General features: G+C 38.6%; 1 protein-coding gene across 2 annotated transcripts in view; it reads right to left on the bottom strand.

The window, feature by feature from the left end:
- Window positions 1–18907, bottom strand: part of ALDH1A2 (aldehyde dehydrogenase 1 family, member A2) — an 82353-nt gene extending 63446 nt beyond the window's left edge. The window contains exon 1 of one of the 2 annotated variants that reach the window (XM_004687746.2): window positions 18313–18907. In XM_004687746.2, the coding sequence (XP_004687803.1) occupies window positions 18313–18429 (117 nt within the window). In that variant the 5' untranslated portion in view covers window positions 18430–18907. The remainder of the gene's footprint in view (window positions 1–18312) is intronic. The other variant, XM_012728807.1, reaches the window with a different exon arrangement.
- Between the last annotated feature and the right edge of the window lie 921 nt (window positions 18908–19828).

The raw sequence follows: 19828 nt of genomic DNA, 5'->3' as shown, positions 1-19828 counted from the left end.
AGAGACAAACTATTGTGATTCTCAGATAGGAAAAATTTTCTGTATTTTATTAAAGAACATTTTTGTACTCCTGCAACTAAAGGCTATATTTGAGGGTCCAGAAAAGGGACTTCAAAACCAATCCCTATGCTAATGACTTGCCCAGTAGAACTGGTTTTGGATGAGCAAAGGAAAAAGGATAGAGCCAACCTTGGCTGATTTAGGAGCTGGTTACAATTTCACTGCATCAAAGTGACTGTTTTTTCATATGTTCTTTTCTCTATAGAATCTAGGTGTCCAAGATTGAATAAGGAAAGGGCATCAAATGCCAAAGTCTTTATAAAAGGGCCACAGCTATTTGGCCCTTTATTTTAAAAAATCATAATGGCACTTTATTAGGGACACTCTACACAGGAATTTAAAAGAAATCAGTGAGTATTTCATAGCATCTTAGACAAATTTTCCCCCCAGAAGAGACCATCAGGATATAACAAGTTAACACATAAGTCTGTTTTTCCCCAGGACAAGGGGAAGATTTAAATGTGATAATTAAATATTAAAAGTGTCACATCTTTATATAAGAAATAAGGAAATTCTTTAAGGATTGATGTGATTAACACTGCATGTATTCCTTTATCTTCTTTATAAAACAACTAGAACAGAGGCACTAGAGTTGAAAGATCTTTTAAATACCAACCTGCATTTTAACATTTGAGTATCCTGAGATTTCGATCTAAACTCTAGGTTTTGTTTCCTTCTCTGTAAAAATAGAAATAAGACCTATCTAATTTGCAGACCTGTTGTGTAATTAAAGGGTATAACATATGACTTTGTAAAAGGCTAACCTTGCTAAAATGAAGTTTTTCCCTACCCTGATTTCCATGAAGAAAGGTTTTCCTGGCTACACTCCCTCTGTCCCCAACATCCTAGTATTGCACTTAACATGTAGACAGTGTTCAAAAGATGTAACAAATCACATTACTGGGGAAAGTATTGAAGATGGAATAAGCAATTCAGATTAGCTGTCAACAGGGATCCAGTTCATCTAAAAGTTGCTTTACGTTGTTTTAGAAATCACAGCAGATACTTGGATAAAGATTAAAACAGCGAAGTTGAGTCATGCAAGCCAATCCTCATCACTTGGCCACTTTTGCAGCAAGAAGATAATCAAGGCCAAACCAGGCTGACCACATTTTCCAGCCCGTGGCCAAGTCGCTGTGCTTCATAGATACCCCTAGAGACAATACATAGAGGTTGCCATGAATTTTCTAATTGCAGAATCCAACCCCCTGAGGAATTTTCAAAGCAGCAGGCACTAATAGGAGGTAGGTGTAAATAATTTCCTATCCTCAATGATTCTTTGACATAAAGCTGCCATGTTTTATTTCAGTCATAAAATGTTTTCTTTTAATGATAAATGCTTTAAATGGTTTTTATTCAACCCTGCAGTAGCTTGTGTCTTAGAGAGTTAAAATTTCCTCAACTTGCCACTAAACCTCTTTGGCTTCATCAAAGGAGAGTACCAGAAAGCAAATTAATAATCAGAATCATCTATCTGTATGAAAAAGTTTACTTTGAATTAAACAGTGCGAAGTAGTGAAGACTTGTCACCTATTAGTTATCTCCCTCTACAGGAATGTTGTTCTGTTTCTACTGATGCATTTGAAAGAGATTTATGGACAATAAACAGCAATATCATTCAACTATATAAAATTAAAGCTCTGTTGTCATATTGCAAAGTTGTACTGATGATCATCTCAGTATGGCACCTTGCAAAGCCAGTGGCCTCTGAATATTACTCTCAGAAGTAATGAAGGTAGTTTCTGATTTAACATTAACAAAAAAAAAAAAAAATCCCCACATTAATTTACTTCTAATAAAGAGTATTTATATAAAATAAAATGCTGAAACAAATGTTCAGATCATCTTTGTCAGGGAGTTAGAGCAAAACTGGTTTTGTTGACTTCCATTCTTCACTTTGCTTCACGCCAAAACATCTGGCTAAAAAAGTGAAAAAACACCCAAATGGCTTTGTATAGGAAAACATCTAGATGATTGATTGTATTTTTCACTTTAAAGTCAATGTTTTCATATTATAGAGACATGGCCTTTGCTCAATAGGTGCAATCTTTTACTGGCAAAAGGCATGGTTTTACAAGGTATGCCTTGACAAGGCCAAATTTATTAATTCTAATTTTAAATCAATGAAAACTTTAAATAGTGGGTCCAATAGGGTATGTGCTGAACCACATTTATCCCGAGATTCTAGGCTGAAAGGCAGGAAAAAGTTGAAAAGCTTTTTCTGAGAAGACTGCAAACTAGACTTTCAAAATGTGCAGCTAGCAAGAGAAAACCAGAGGGCAGCATTTTAAAGCAACTTTAAAATATGATTCTAAAGTAATTATGCCAGAGTATTTTAAAATAAATATATGCCCAACCAACACAGTTTCACTGATGTGCAATGATGACACAAATTATGTTAATGTTGTAAACAAAAAATGTTAGGACATTAGCAGTTAGGTAGCAAAGACATTAGCAGTTAGGTAGCAGAGACCTAGCTTCTCACATATCCAATCTATCCTCAAGGCCTGTTTCTGAAAGTGAAAGGACACTGATGAGCCCACAGAGACAAAAGGTCATTAGTTATGTTCCCCAGAGGACAGTTCAGTTTGGTAAGCTTTCAGGAGACAAGACTGGCTCAGAATGAACTGAGAGTTGAGATCGGGGAAGGGTGGCCTCTTTTCTAGAATAAGGCTTCTTGGTTTATTCACATTAAAGGGTTCTGGGGATAATTCCAGGGTCCTGTGGTACAGATTAGGGAAGACGTAGTGTTTCATTTGATTCAAGAATCTATGTGGTATAGCAGGGTCTCTCTACAATAAATTTAGCTGTTTGGTTTTATTTCGCCACCTAAATGGACAAAGGTGCCCTAACTAAAATTAAGTGTTCCCTCCCCAGTGTTCTCACAAGATTTCTTAAGAGCCAAATTCCTATCAAGATTACTATTATAGATGGTGTGACCTAGGTAGGTCACTGAAACGGTCGGTGGCTCAATTTTGTTATCTGTAAAATATGATAATAAAATCACCTTGTGCCTTGGTTGTAAGGATTAACAAGGTATTGGATTACTAAAAGCCTGGCCTGGTGTGCTCTCAGATTTCCAATAGATGCTGATTCTGAAAGTAAACACTCAATGCAAAACAATTAATTACTGTTCTTAAAACGGCAGTCACTCCTTATACTGGCCTATCTATCCACTCTTCGCTCTACTGCTAGGTACTGAAACTCCTTTGCCAGAGTCAGAGTTTCTGCTCTTTTTTTGGATGACAGAAGGTACAGAAGTGAAGGTGATCCAACACATTAACTGGTCCCCCAGAATTTGTTTGCTACCCTTTCTGACTGCCATGAAGCCAAGCTGATTCAAAAACACTAGGGTTGCCTATTGTTGGGATGGGAGATGTGCTTTGAGAAGAGGAAACTCAGGGAAAGGGATTTAGTAGGCTCTGGTTAGTCTTGAGAAAGAAATTTAACATGATTTCTTTTGTCTTCTGCTTGGAAACAAATGTTGCTTTGCCTATCTTCCCTAGGTTTAATTAGTCTTCAGCCCTTCTCAGAATTCAGCCTGTTCATTTGCAAATGGAAGACATCAGAAAGGCTAGTGAGTGTGGTGGGTGTGGGTGTGTGTGGCGCTGGTGGGAGGGGGGGACTGAGTGTTTATTTTCAAAACCACAGGGGTCCCCATTTGAAAAAGCACCCAGCTTATCTCAATGTTTTTGTTTGTATGATTTTGAATTAAAAGGTTGAAGCAATTCATTTAGGAGATTAAGCTGTCTTTACAATGGGCCTACTTGCCCCATTTAGTCACTAGTCTTACTAAGGCTTAAAAGTCTTTCCACTATGCTCCTACTCATTAGATGAGGGCAACAATTTGAAAGAGTTCCTTTGGTCTTTGATTTTATTACCAATTAATTTTACATTAAGATGTTGTTTACTTCCTTGTCACAAACAAACACCACAAACCATGTATCTGATAGCTCAGGTTGCTGTCGTCTTAGCAAATAAAGACACAGGGTGCACAGTTAAATACAAATTTCAGAAAAACAATGGGTGAGATCTCTATGTAATTATATGCCACATAATTAGTAAGTTTACATAATCATGTGGCACAAATTACATAAAAATGTTATTTACTGAGAATTAAAATTCAACTCAATGTCTCATAAGTTTATTTGGCAAAACTGCCAGATTTCCATGGTTACTGTACATGACCCTAGTAAGCTAAGTGAAAGTAGGAGAAATTTCATTTCATTATTAAACTTCCTCTCTGCAAAGCTCAAGTACTTCACTGGTCAGAATAGTAATTCTTGGCCTATAAAACATATCTCAGGATATCACCTGAATTGTGACTACAGAATAAAGACCTAGGGCTAACCGCTAAAACCTATTCCACTTACGGTAATTTTTCTCATTAATAAAAAAAGTAAAACACCAAAGGGACAACTGGTATCTGCAGCTGAATTAGAAGTTAGTGTCACAAACATGACAATTATCATCTTTCGTTTATTCTGCACAGAGGGGCTTAAGGTCTTCAAACCAAAAAATGAATGATTTATTTTTCCACTGGAGACTAAACACTTGCTTGTGACGGTAAACACAAAGCAAGCCACATTTTATGTAGCATACTCATCTTCATGTATCTGCCCCTATAAACAAACAGTTAACTTAAGAGAGGGATCATTGAATTTTGTCTTTCAATCAAAATTTTCAAATCGCTTCTGACTCAAGTCTTAGCAAATACTTTACAATCAGATCTATTTTGTAACTAAATGATTAAATTCTTCCTCTTTGCTCTTGGCCACTACAAATATGCACAAAAGGTCTGTTTGATGCTTCCCTCTCTCCAGGAATTGCATTCTAATATTATCTGTAGTAATTCATTCTTAAATTCCTGCATTAATAAAATGTGACAATAAACTGGTAAGCCTAATTTTGCACAGCTATTAGAATCAATATCATCACCTTAAAAGCCTAGCTAGTATTTAGGAAGAAAGGTTTTTGTTTTGTTTTGTGTTCTATTGTAGACTTCAACGTACTTTTTTTTTTTTTTAAAATATGCATTTTCCTGGGAAAAGGAAAGGCAACATCAAATGAAAAGCTGAAATTCACTTTCAGTTATTTGATGAGGAAGCCCCTATTCGTGATTTAAATAGAGTACTTTTGTTAAATCTTACTAAAACTTAATTTGAAATAATCCTCACGTCGGAGCTAAGTCTTGCTAAGAAATGCCACTGAAAGCTGCCACTTGACCCGGAATTCCTCTACAAGAAAAACTAGCCATAACTACATGAGAGACCTCTATGAGCAACTGCCGGAATGTCAACTTCATTTGCAGTGGCCCCATATGGCCTGATCATTCTCCTGGCATGATAAATCACTGGCAGAATCCTTACCTTCCTACGTTTGATCTCTGCTCAGCAAGATGTGGTTTTGATGTGAAGAACTCCAGATCTCTTAGGTCAGAGACAAATAGCAGTGGCACTGACCTGCAAAGTGCTAAGTCTCTATTAGGCTCAAGTGAAAAGCCTTAAGATTCTGGCAAGTTCCCTCTCGACACCATTTACCTGACCCACTGAGGTTTTCATGAGCTTAGGCAGAAAAATGCTAAAATGGTTTAAAGGAAAAATGCCAACAAATCTTTTCTTTTACCACTGTTACCAAGGGCTGAAGCCAATTTTCCATAAGATTTGAAGAAATCTCCTTGGGTGTCACTGCTCTAATTTCTAGGACTGTAAGTCTTTAGTTAACATAAAACATTTAATTTCCAGTGGACACTTTCAATCACTCATTCATATAAGAAAAATCATTAACAGACATCTCTTTGGTAATTAAAAGTACACCCTTAGGAAAATATTTAAACAGCTTTGTTTTGAGTACAAATTTTGGGTCCCAGAAATACTGCAACTAGATATATGACTTTGGTATTTTTCTCCTGACCATCACATTCTTGCTCCTTCTAATTCAGTCCTTTTTATAAGTATTATGATTACAAAGAATCATCTTATTCTACTTTATCATTTTATAAATGATAAAGCTTATGTCCACATAATTTAAGTAACTTACCCAGTATCACAAAGCATTTTTACATCCCAGAGCAAGTATTCAGTTAGCAGTCAAATAGTTTGTTCACTCATTAATTCAACGATTATTTATTGTGTGCCAACATGTATAAGGAACTGTTAAAAGGACACACATTAATGACTGAGTTGGGACTGAAACACAGGTCTTCTAATTTTGGTCTAAAGCCTGTCCACTGCTCTGCAGGACTCTCAGCCTGCCTACTTCAAAGCAAGCAAGGGGTATGCTAGAACAGGGGCATCCCCCCACCCATGCATTGGGGGGATAGCTCAAGGGATGAAAGCTCACTATTTCAAAACACTTTATCCCGGAAATCACTATATCTACTATTAACTCTGCAAATGGGAATAAGTAATTTCCTTTTCTAGTATAAATTCATTTACTCTTTCATTTACATAAAGATATGTAACCACTCTATTGTCAAGGCCACCATGACACCAGCTTCCACGAAAATTTGAGTTCAGGAAAAAAACTAGTCTAGGCATTTACATAACATTTGGATCCCTTGGTATGGCATTATCAAATACAAAATTAAAATGCAAATATTAAAAATAAAGATCTGAGATAATTCTACACAATCACATTTAAAATTTCCTGCAAGAGATTCTTCTGTTGTCAGAACTCATCTGTCACTATAAAGTATTAGCAGAATCACTCCAAATCTGTAAGACTAAAGTTGTTGAAAAAGTGTTGGATGAAATGCTGAGGAGTTCTGAGAAAGCAAAGCATGCTATCATTTTAACAGCTGCATTATTTCAATAGCCCTCCCCTTTAAGCCACTCACAATTAGAGACACTCATAAATAAACTGCTCTTTAGCTCTCTGTAGAACTATATTAGTGACTTTAAAGTGTTCATTACAAGCAAAACGTTTGGTTTCTTTTGAGCTAAATGTAGTTTACGTACCCATATTTGTACATACATGTCTACACTAAATGCTGAGCAATAATCCTCCTCCTCAGTTCAGATCACCAAGAGTTCCAAAAAACTCACTGTTTTGTGTACTTCACTTCTAAGCCTTCTCTTTTTCGCTGTTGGAATTCCTGGTAATGATACCAGAATGTGGGCAAACCTCATTAGTCTCCCTGCTGTTTACAAGACAGGATTTATGCTCAATGTGCTGAACACAATGACACACATCACAAAACGCTAGAACTACCACCCAGGCTCTAATCTGAGAAATTTTTCACTCAGTACAAATACCTATCAGCATGGAGAGACATGGAAGAGCAATTACAGCCAACACATGTAGTCTTTTAAGGAGTACACCAATAAATACCCATTTGTGGAGGTTAATTTAATGCAACCCAGGCTGTTATCTAGAATAGTATATGTCGCCAATTCAATCCATTAAGTAATTACTGAATTCTCAGGAGGGCTCACAGAAGTCAAATGTGGTTATTCCAGGTTCACTGCTTCTAGTCTCCCTAAGGACCATTTAGACCAACAGCTGGAACAGCTGACTACAAAGGCATGACTAACCATAACTAACCATTTTATGAACACAGGTAAGTGAGTCTACCCGGGGAATGACAGACCCAACGAGGGTCTGTCCTGAGATAGATACTTAGGGAGGCAAAAGAGAAGTGCAAGTGTGTAAGAATAAAAAAGGTAAGAAGAGGGGAGAAGTTTTACTGGAAAGTAAAGGAGAAAGAGAAATGTGTTCTCCCTAAAAGTGAAGACAGAGAAATCTTAAGACTATAAAATGTTGCTTAAAGAAGACCCTCCCTCCCCTCAGCTTAATATTAGAGGAGATTTTTTAGTCATTTACAGTAAAACATGGTGCATCCCAATGATGAAATGCTATGGAAGTTTGGATATTGTATTAATTTCTGGGGACTACTCTTCTGTTTTCCTCATCCCCACTGGGGTTACATGGAGTACTAGTTTAGCCTTAGTGAGAAATAATTATTCTTAAAGGCAAGATGAAACATCTCTACCCACCCAACTCTGACAACTCTGATCTGTATTCTTCCACACAGATCATAGTCAAGTTACAGAAAATGAAAGTCTATGGGAGGAAAAGAAGCGCTGGAAAGGATGTGAAATTTTTTCACTTTCAACAGTCTTATCCATCCTCACTCCCAGGTGAATATGAATAGTCATAACAAAGAAAAACACTTTCTGAATGAAAAAACTAACAAGCAGGTGTTACTAAGTGCTGTGTGTTACTCCCCAACCAGTGAGAACTCAAAATTTTACTATGGCCTTAGAAATTACACCTACCCAGTTGTGATTTATAGCTGAAGTGTCAGTAGTCAGTTCTTCCCGTCCCACCTTTTTTTGGTTGGGTTGTTGGTGTGTTTGTTTGCATAGGCACTCTCATCTGTATGTCAGGTTGAAACTTTTGTGAGTGACAGTTGCACACAATGCCAAGTAACATTAAATTTGAGATTTATAGTCAAAGAACTAGAGTTAGGATTATCCTGTAAAACACTCAGCAAAGCTTCAGGCAAGCAGTTCAAACTTTATTATCCGTTTTGTAGTTCTTGTGGTCTTATTTAAGCAGGGGAGGAGAAGAATACTTGAGTCCTAGAACTGCCACCTACTAACTATTGTGCCTGGAAAAATTATTTTAACTTCATTATACTTGCTTTTCTCCCTTGTAAAATAAGAACACTAATATAATACCCACTCTAAAGTGCTGCCACAATAACTGAATGTAACTATATGTGAAAAAGCACTCTGCAAACTGAAGTATTAACAAAAGCTGTAGCTATTACTATTAATGACAATAAAATCTAACAAGTATTCACTCAACAAACATTTCCTAAGCATGAAGACCTAAACATTTCCTAAGCATGAAGACTGTTGGAGACCAAGCTAGATGCTTCAGAAATACTCACATGAATGAGAGTTTATAATCTCTCTCTCAGGAGAAGGGCACACAAGTAATATGGTCCATCCTTAAAAAATAATAAGATATGGCCAATTCTGTTAGGTTTTACATAAATAAAAGACACCATTTTATGTTGGAGAATTTTAACCTTCTTCAGTAGCTTCTTCAGAACAAGAAGCACACACACATATCAAATGACATAAAATCTAAACACAAAGTGAATGTGTAACACCAGCTTTGAATTTAAAACATGAGGGGTTAAAACATTACCAAACTATAAAATGATATTACTTTTAAACCTGGTTTTAAGGCACAATTTAAATTCTCTAAACTAACTGAATGAGCAGTGTATTGAGTCAGGTATTAAAATAAGGTCTATTAAAAATTGTTTTTCACATTATATTCCCACTTCTCTGGTCTTTCTCTGGTCATAGAAACAAATTCATCTATCTACCAAGTAAGGGCCCTTCAGATATGGATGTTGTGAAAGAAAACAATTCTATCTAACATTCGCATGTGTATTATTTTCTAGGTAATAGCAAAGTTGTTCTTGACATAACAAAAGTTATAATGAACAGGTTATCCTAGAGTTTTATACTGAGTTTTAAGGTAGGTTTATAGGATGCATTATTCTTTTTAGTTTAGGGAACCAATTTGTAGTAAAATTATCCATTAGAGTAGAAGTATTTTCTGGTATTTTCCCACTAAGGAGGATATCAAGCTTAGCAAAAACCGTACATCTTTCTGAACCTCTGAATCTTACCTCAAAACTGCATAAACTACAATTTTGAAGAAGTACACATGAATATTGACTCTCTTTAAGGCTTGTTTATGTCTGTACTCATAAGCAAATATTGATTACAGGTGTATTAAGATACAACTGCAAATGATAAAAACTGTAGTAGTAAAAACAAACTTCCAGGAGACTCTATAAAAAAATCTCGAAAAATCTGGAATAAGAATGGGTCTCTTAAACAAGATACCAAAATAATAAAGCAAATGAAAAAAAGAGAACTTCTTTGCAATTGTATTTAAAAGTATATAACAAATATACCAAAAAGGAAGGAGGAATAAAAATACAAGGGGAAATAAAATGTTTTTGTAAGATTTAACTGTCAAAGAATTATAACTCCAAATATATAAAAATTGCTACAAATCAGTAAATACACACAAGTACTCAAACAAAAACAAATGATAAACTGGACAATTCACAAAGAAGGCCAAATGGCTGATAAACATGAAAAGATGTTCAATCTCCCAAGAAATCATGAAAATGCAAATTGAAACAGCAATCAGTTACCATTCCACACTTGTCAGGTTGGGAAAATTTAATAAGTATGAGAACTCTACGTGTAGGTAAGGATATAGCGTAATGGTGATTCTAATGTACCACTTGGTAGAGGTAGAAACTACAATAGCCACATTGTATGGAAATTTGGCAATCCCTAATTAAGTTGTAGATACAGATACCCATTAGCCAGCATCATTCCTAACTAGATATTATCACAGGCATATACGGAAATACATTCATAAATGTTTAATGCAGCATTACTGTAGTAGCAAAATACTGGCAGCATCTTAAATGCCATAGAATAATTGTGATATATTTAGAGCTGGAATACTATGCACTCATGACAATGAACTGCAAGTATTTTTAATAACATGGAGACATCTTGAATGTACTATGCTAAGCAAAAAAACGCAAACTGAAGGAGGTACAAACTCTAGCATTATTTGTGTAGAAAGTTTTAGCTTGCCAAGCAATAGGATATTGTTTATCAATACATAAACATGATAGATACATCATCTGTGGGAAAGAGAAATGCATCTGTGGGGAAGGGAGGGTGGGTAGAGTTCATTATTTTAAGAAAAAGAGAAACAAATATTGCAAAATATTAAGAACTAATAAATCCTGGTAAAAAAAAATACACAGATTCCTTGCAAGTACTTTTTTTTTTTTATCATGAACCACAGTAATTTGTGTACATGTCCTCACTCAAATGAGACTTTTTCCAAGTCTTTTTGGGGGCACAGGACATGGTCCTTTGAGGTACCTTTTGTGGCAGTGAGAAACAATGCTTTGTACACAAGGGACCTTAATAAATGTTAAATGAGTAAGCTAATGAATAAATTCAGAGAAGCAAAAATGTAGCTCTGACTGCAGTTAAAATAAAAAATAATACAATTAGGTAACATACCCTGTGAGCATCAAGTTATATTGGTGCTTCAGAGATCAGTCTCTTAAATATAGATGAGACAGGATTCACTGGTTTCATGTTTTCTCGAGAATATATCAAATGGTCTAGCACTAATTCTTGATCTCAGCCTGAGTAAAGGAATCCGTGAGGCAATAGAATTTTTACACCCAGGGAAATAAGACTGTAAGTTAGCTCCTGTAAACTGTATAGACATTTTGTAATTTAGCCTTCCCAAACAAAGCCTTCATATTTCCCGCATCATGGTCCCTTAGGAACCCTTCATTGTCCACAGCCTGGGTGGGTGTACTGGTGGTAGAATTGGAGAAGGAAGGAAGTAGGAATTGTTTCCTATTAGTTTACTAAAGGCACAAGGCCCCATTCTGCCTCAAGAGCCACAAAACTTACATTTTTTGACTCAGTTTAATCTTTAAGAAATCCTTAGAAATGAGACATGGGGTCCAAAACCCTAAGAGTTTCTGGACTTAGGATAGATGGATGTAAATTATGTATGAAAGGTCACACAAAAACATAATCTTTTAATTATATGGAAGATATATTTTATTTATTTAGCCTATATTTTATAATCAAGAATAGAAAAGAGTTTTGCTAGCCAAGATATCCTAATTTCTTTCTATGTAACAGGTATTTTCAGTTTCAACTAGACAAAAATGTTTTATAACTTTTTGGATATCTAAGTCTTGAAAAGAAGGAGAGGAAATGGAGATTTGTAATCATTACTGGGTGTTACAAAACTAAAGGAAAGTAAAAGCTTATTGGAAGCTTCTTTCTATAATAAAAATTAGAATGTTCATTCACAGACATTCTCACTTTTAACCACATTCTACAGAAGTCAATAAACCCCAGTGTTTAGCCACTGGGATGTTTTGTTGAAATCCCAGCAAAAGTCAAATTGGTAAAAGCAACCAATTATTATTCCAACTGGAATTTTTTTTTAAGGATTTATTTATTTGTGCATACAGAACTGGGGTACAGACCAGAGGCTCAGGGGCGGCGAGAGGCTTCACCAGAGACAGAGTGGGGAGCAGAACAGGCAGATCGAGGAAGTACACTGCTGAGGGGAGCAGCGGGCATGTCAGAAGAGGTCTGCCGTGCCATGTGGGTCACCTCCAGGGCAAACAGGAATCGAATTCATGCGGAACTGGCTTTAGCTTCTTAGTGCTGTGCTTTAACCTGCTGCGCCATCAGGGAGAGCCCCAACTGGAATTTTTCAATGACTGGAAGTGTTTTCAAATCATGTGCTCCAACAGAAAGTGGAGATAAATAAACTCTAAATGTTAAGATGTTGAAGGGCAACAATTTAAACATAACTCCACTTTAAAGGAAGACAAAGAGAAATGCCAAAGAAAAGAAATTCCCAATTTGGATAATTTTCAGTATCTGACAGATAAAATGAAATACAGCTCAAAGGTGTCTGAAAAGGAAATTAAAAATTAACCAAGTGCCATTAGGACAACCACTTCTATGTACATTAAATTTGGTGTTTGAAGGGGCTTTGAAATGACTTACCACAAAGAAATTTTTTTAAATGCAAGGAGGACTTTCAAAAATAGTCACTATGTGGTCACAGGGTTTTGACTTTTTGAAAAGTGAAATGCCTTCACACTGGATGGCCAGGATCAAAGCTGAAAATCTTTTCATATTTTAATTATATAAGAAACATTTCCATTTCTAAAATCATCTGAGAATGTCTGTATATATAACCAGATTTGTGTACTGATGACTTGGCAACATCTTTGTCCAAACTACTTAAAATACCAAAAACATCTTTGATGTTTGCAACATCAGACTTAGTCATTTGGGTATACTGAGGCATATTAATGTTGTATTTTGGCACAAATATCAGATTTCCCATTAGATTATTGAAGTACTGGCTAGGGAATTGTTTGATTTAATGACTTTTGGTAAGAGAAAACCTTGGTAAGAAAACTCCCAAAGAATCTCATTCAATGAAAATCCTACACAAGCATATTAATATTCTGTAATTATCTAGACATTTAGCCCAAAATAGTCAATAATGGCCTGTTTTGTAAGACTATTAAATCATACAATTCTGATATTTGTAAAAATTGGTCTCATGTTAAACTAAAACTACAAATGTAATTACTACTTTACCAAAATAAAACAGAATTGGCATCATCTAACTGTTATTACATGCCACTTAACTGCACAAACATGCATATTTAGTACTGTAACAACCCCTGAAGCAGGTACTGTTATCTCACTGTGAACTAAACAGAAATTGGCCCTGAATGAGTAAACTCCTCAAGAGGGGTCACCATACATACCTTGTTTACTACTGCATTTTCAGAACTTGGCATTGCAGCTGGCACTGTGTGGTGAATAAAATGTTCACTGCTAATAAGTACATAGTAAACAAGATTTGAACACAGGCCTATTTTGACTCCAGGGCCTTTCTTTCTCAAAGGCACATGGTCTCTGCTGCAAACACTTGAATTTACCATTGTTGTCCAAAAGTAGCTACAAACAATATGTAATTAAATGAAGTGTGGGTGTGTGCCAATAAAACTTTATTTACAAAATCAGTCAGAACTTCCCGCATTTTGCTAGCCCCTGCAAGCTATTACTGAGATCATGAGAAAGACAAAGGTATAGATCAGTACTTCTATTTCATTGTCAACTGGTATTGGAGGTGTTTTCTGATTTGATCATGGTGTTTCTCTTATGCAACAGACAACTAACTATGTATGCACTGTTTTTCTTAAGGTTGGCTTCAAGGAAGTTAGACCTCACTGATCAGGCTTCTTAGTGAATCTTCTATTCACAAACAAAATCTACCACTCCTTATTTTACAATAATAAAGGACAGGAGGATCACTACAAATGATGATTCCATAAGGTAACATAAGCCAGTATATTAAAAGGCTTCAGGGAAAGACCCCAGGAGAATGATTTAAGGCCCTATGATGAGAAGTTGTTAAGTTTTCCTCAGTTAAATGTTAAATGAAGATATATAAACATTATATAAATATTAAAAACCTGTATAAGTATGCAGCTTTATTTTATAAAAATAAAAAATTTTTCTATTAGCATGAAGTTTGATTAACAATTTATCATCAAGACAATCTTGAGTAGAGGTTTTTAAGTAACCAATTCCATCTTAAAAGTTCCATCTTTTAAGAAACATTCTCTGGGGCAATCTAGCCCTGGACCTAAAAAACAAACAAAATACCTCATGAAACATCCAAATAGTAATTTAAAGTTAAAATGTCAAAAGCAGCAAAAAAGCTGACCAGTTCATAATTTCACCATGCTTGCAATAGGGGCAACATAAAAAGTAAAGATTTAAATTTTTTATTTCTCCCTCTCTTTGGGGGTGGAGGGGGAGATCTGTGATTGCTCAGAGCAGCAAAGCATATGATGAGGAATGTTCTATAAATTTTTTTGTCAGGACTAAAGGTCTTTCTTATCAACTATTCCTACTTCTTACTTCTTTTAGCCAGGTTCTCCCCTTCAGAAGATTTTGCAATGATCAAATAAGAGCCATTTATAAGTATTATTATAATTTCTGTTATTATATCGATCAACTGAACATTTTTTGCTGATTATTATGTGAGCACCAGATGGACTACAACCACTTTTGGGCATTCAATGTTCTACCAAATCCTAAGATCCTCTAGGAGGCAGACACTTCCACACTTTTACTGGCATAAAAGCAAGTAGCATATCAGAAACAAGACCAGTCAAATATCTTTTGAACCAAAATAGAACTGACCCCAGATAACAGATGTTCAACTTAAGTTGTTAAATGAATAAAAGAATACATAAGAGTTAGTCAACACACTTGAGCTGAGCTCTGATTTTCAGCTGACTGCTCTTCATTTTTTCTCTCCTAGTTTAGCAGGTCAGTCCTCAATAAATGTCCTCTCCCTCCCTCTCTTCTAGCTCCCAACAGTATCAGATGTTAGAAGAAAACACAACCTTTTATGTTACTGTTAGTATGGGCATAAATCCTCTCTGAAAAATGGATCAACAGAGAGATAACACTGTGTGTGTGTGTGGTATGTGTAGCAGGAGGAAGAGACTCGTAGACCCAGAACAGATGACAGAGTCAGTAGAGAAGGTAGGTGTAGGGTGAAGACAGTAAGTTTCCAAAGACCTTGAAATCTAGGAATATGGGAGAGCTATCTCCTGTATTTAAGGGCAGTCAGTAAGTACTAGCTTCAGTTTTACAATATGTGTACACCTATAATGTATTCAACTACACAATCATGTGAAAAACTGACTGACAGGAACAGCTCAGAGGACCTAATCCAAAAAGTTACAATTTACACAATCATTTCATTCCTAAAAATGCAACTAAAAGCAATCGGATTCCCATACTAGCTGTTAACCAGTCTCAGGATACAAGCAAGAAAGTACGAATTCTCTTGGCCCCAAATTGATCCCCTTGCTGCTGCACGTTGGAGTTAGCATTCTCGTGAGAAACAGTCAGCCTATGTATGCATCTCTCTCTCTCCCCATATTCCTTAGTAAGTAATCATTTTTAAAATTTGGTGTCTAGCTTGCTTTATTAGAAAATAAAATGGTAGATATATATTAAAGATGGTACTGCCACTGGATCATTAGTTTAAAGCTCCACTTACTGGAGTTTCAGAAAGGTAGACTAAATTTAAAAGGTAAACGTAGTTGTCTGAAAGTTAATATAAAACCACCAGTTTCACCCTTTCAGTATCCTTGGGGATTAGACATTGTTGGTGCATTTTAGTGGACTTGTGACAGACAGCGGCAATAACTTGTTTTTGACCATTGCTTCTATATTCCCCTGTTATAAATAAGAGAGTGGTGAAATAAATAGAGAAAAATACACGTGCAAAGTATTCTAAGTACATGGAACTTGAAATTCTCATAATCTGGTGAATTAGACATATGTAGTGACTTTATCTTATTTTAACAAGACAAAAACCATTGAGTAAGGATACATGTGTGTTTGTCTTCTACCATTTCTGACACACAAATTACATTTCTTTCCTGTGGTAATTAACAAGCCCCCTCCAACATAATGCTTTTTTTTTTTTGTTATTACCTTTAAATATGTCCTAATGAATGTGCTATCACTGCTCTAAAGGACTGTTTCTTCTGCTGCTAAAAACTGCAAATAGTATTTCTCTTACTGGTCATACATTAGTCTCAACTACCAAAAGAACAGCTTCTGGTCAAAAAACTGCTTGCCCACAGAGTTTCTCTCAAAAAATTTAAAAGTCTCACTAAAGAGTTGAGGAGGAAAGCTGCTGAGACGGTTCACAGATACCTGATTTTACAAGGCTTTGTGAAAAGAGCTTGCCTTTAGATTAGTATTACTTAGTGTTTATGAGGGTTGTTTGTCAAGCCAAAAATAAGGTGCCTCCTCCCCACAAATTAAAGAATCAAGTTACAATCCATTATTTCGTTTCTGATTGTTTTTCTTTGTAATAAGTGGGAAAGTGGATACTGGATAAAAGTCTCCCCTGAGCTAAAAGACTGCACATTAAAGGCTTCAATTAGCTATAAATCAGTTGTCTTTTCTACTAGGGGAACAAGAGAAAAAAAAAAAGAATGGGGGTTACAAAAAAAAAGAGAACTGGAAGAGCTTCCAAATTAAATTCTGAGATACCTACTACATACCTAAACTTCTTTCATGGGTTATTAGGTAAGTCCACAAAAGTGAGGCGAAAATCAAATCCACCCAAATGTGAGGGTTAGAGCCTCTCTGACATCTAGAAGATCACCTTTAAAAAGAGCGTGAAGAGGTTAGGGACCTTCATAAAACAAAACTTGTATGCTGCATGTTTTGGGGATGAGTTCCTAAGCCGGGAGACCTGCCACACATTGGTACATTGTTATGCAAATAACGACTAAATGGCTGTAACTATTAATGACCTCTCATTAAAATGGCTTTCAAAAATTTGTCACACCATCTAAAAATCCTAACAGGTACATCCAATCCATCCAAACAGACACTCAAAATACGAATCACCCTGATTTGTACCCTAAAACTCAACGCAACTAAAATTTCAACACTCTGATGATGTATTTTGTATTTCTCCTAAGTCAGAAGCCAACAATTTACTTCCCCACAAAATTTGGTTTATCTTATAATAAGCATAATAAAAAACAACTTTAACCATATTTTGTGTACCGCATGTGTTTAAATTAATCTGAAGAAGTTTAGAATAGAAATCAACTAAAAAGAACAGAAAGTCAAACACGAAAACTAAAAGAACGCAAATAAACGAGATTTTACACCCCCTCTATCTCTAACCCTATCTCTGTCCGAAATCTGCTAATTCCCCTTATATGTAAATAATGAAATTTTTCTATCTCGTATTTGTGGAATGTAAATTCAATTTACATTAGGTAGTGAACGTCTATTCTTTTTAATGTCATGCATCAACCAAAAAAATCCTGCTTGGCAAACCCAAGACGTCAGAGTTCGTTATAAATATACATGTGTGTGCGTCTGTGTGTGTGTATTTTTTTTTTTTCAGTTCAAAAGGGAACCCGTTAATTTGCACAAATTTAAAGGCCTTTCAAATTTTCCAGGAAAACTGCCACTGCCTACCGAATTCGATTGAAATGCTGTTATTGGAGCTACTGTACTTAGCAGCCCGGTTTCCATGAAATCCGTGAGCGCGGCCGCAGCGCTGCGCGTCCGGACAAGGTCTACGGGAAGGCGCGGCGCGGGCACCGTCCGGGCTCCCGCGGACCTGAGCCGGGCCATCGGCCGAGCGGCCCCCGAAGGCGGAGCGCCCAGAAGAGACGGCAGGGCTGCGTGGCCGCGCAGGCGGGGAAACCGTTTTCCTCCGTTCGAGGAGCGCAGCGGCGCCGACGCCTTCCCGGCGGCAGCGGGGATCCGAGCCTCCGAGCAGAAGGCAGCGGGCGGCGCGGTGTGGGGAAACGAGCCGTTGACGGCGACCCTCAGCGCGGCATTTCTGGTTGAGACGAGTCCCCGGGGCGTCCCAGGGCCGTGGCGGGATTTCAGAAGTTCCAGCCCTGGGGACGGGACGTCCCTGTGCCGTGCGGGGACCACAAACTAGCTCCGGGACCCAGTCGCTCGCCCCCATCGTGCCGCCCTCACTCCTCACAGAGCCTGGCCAGCAAGGAAGATTCTAGAAAGTCCCCGCGAACGGACGGCAGGCGCTTACCTTGGTGTACTTGATTTCAAGGTTGGGCGTGGGCGACGGCAAGAGGTGCAGGGACGCCATGAGGGCGGCAGGGTCTGCCTTCACCTCGCCGGGCATCTCGATCTTACTGGAAGTCATGGTGGCGGGCCGGGTCTCGCTCGCCCGCGGCGTGGGCTGTGCGGGCTGTGCGCGCGGTCCGCGGGCCGGGGGCGCGCTCGCCTGTATATAGGCAGGTGTCAAGCTGGGGCTCTTCTTATTGGACGTGAGGCCCGAGGCGCGGGGGGCTGGTCCATCCTACCTAGGACGCTGGGCGCAGCCCCGATTTACATAAACCCGCCGCGCGGCCGGGACGTTCGGCGCCCACGGTCAAGTGCGTCCGGCGGCCCCCTCCTGTCAGAGGGCACCCGCCGGAGCCCACGCCGGTGTCCTCGACGGCTGGAGCGCAGCCCTGCGCTGCCACCGGGCGGGGCTCGGCCAACGCGACCCGACCTCACTCCCTCAGAGTCGGCGCAGGCGAGGCCTCAGCGCACCTTGGCCCAAGTCGGGCACGGGTCGTGGCCCCTAGAACGGGGCTGGCGCGGTGCCCAGAGTCTGGCGCGCGGTGCCCACGGGAGAAGCTCAGAGGGCGGTTTCCGACCGCCCGGAGGCGGGGGGCAGCTGAGGACGGGGCGGGCGACGCTGGTGCGGACTCAGAGATCCCCCCCTCTTGCCCTCTGGCCTTGGCCCGTCCCGCAGAACCCCGGCCCCCTTCTCTTCCGAGGACGCGGGGCACTCCTAAGCTGTTTCCAGTCAGGAGCGCCAGGCTCCGCGGCTACTCCCTTCCCCGCCGCCCACCCACTCGGCGCAACAAGGTCTGAGGTGTGCTGTGGCCAGAGGGTTGGGTACCATAGTGGTGCGTGCGAGTCGCTCACCGCGCACTCAAAACGAATCCCCGCCAACGGGTCCACGCCGCGCGGCCCCTCGCCAGGCTTCTCCCGCCCAGCTGCTGCCCTCTGCCGGCGGGACACCGCTGCTCCAAGGAGTTGCATATTTCGTTGGCCCCTTTCATCTGAAATTCTTCCTTCCAGCTCTTTCCCTTCCTTACCCCAAAACACACATGGGCTGTTTTACTTTTCTGGTCTTCTTGCTAACTGCTATCATCGGGCCAGGCTTTGGGGTCCTCACTTGACTGCTCCTTTGGAACTGAGTTTGCATATCTAAACCCCCTAATTTAAATGTTTCCAATTTCAACAATATAAAAAAAAAAAAAAATTGTGGGACCCAGAAGTCAGCATGTGGGTATTTGATAAGAATCCAGCCACCCTATCCCAGGATGGACTTTGGACTAGCTGGGCTAAATATGCAACCTTAATGAAATATCTTTGGAGTTCTCTTCCTTCTTTCCCCACTCTAATCCTGACAGAGACCTCCTGACTTTCATAGTAAATGCCATTTTCAGAGTCATCGGAACACCATTTCTTTAGGATGCCAGAAAAGATCTTGCCTGGCCCTCCCTGGTGGCGCAGCGGGTTAAAGCACTGCACTAAGAAGCTGAAAC

The sequence above is a fragment of the Condylura cristata genome, unplaced genomic scaffold, assembly GCF_000260355.1.
Source record: "Condylura cristata isolate star-nosed mole 26May11 unplaced genomic scaffold, ConCri1.0 scaffold00023, whole genome shotgun sequence".
NCBI lineage: Eukaryota > Metazoa > Chordata > Mammalia > Eulipotyphla > Talpidae > Condylura > Condylura cristata.
Note: the sequence above shows the minus strand (reverse complement) of the source record. Positions and strands in the feature narration are given on the sequence as shown.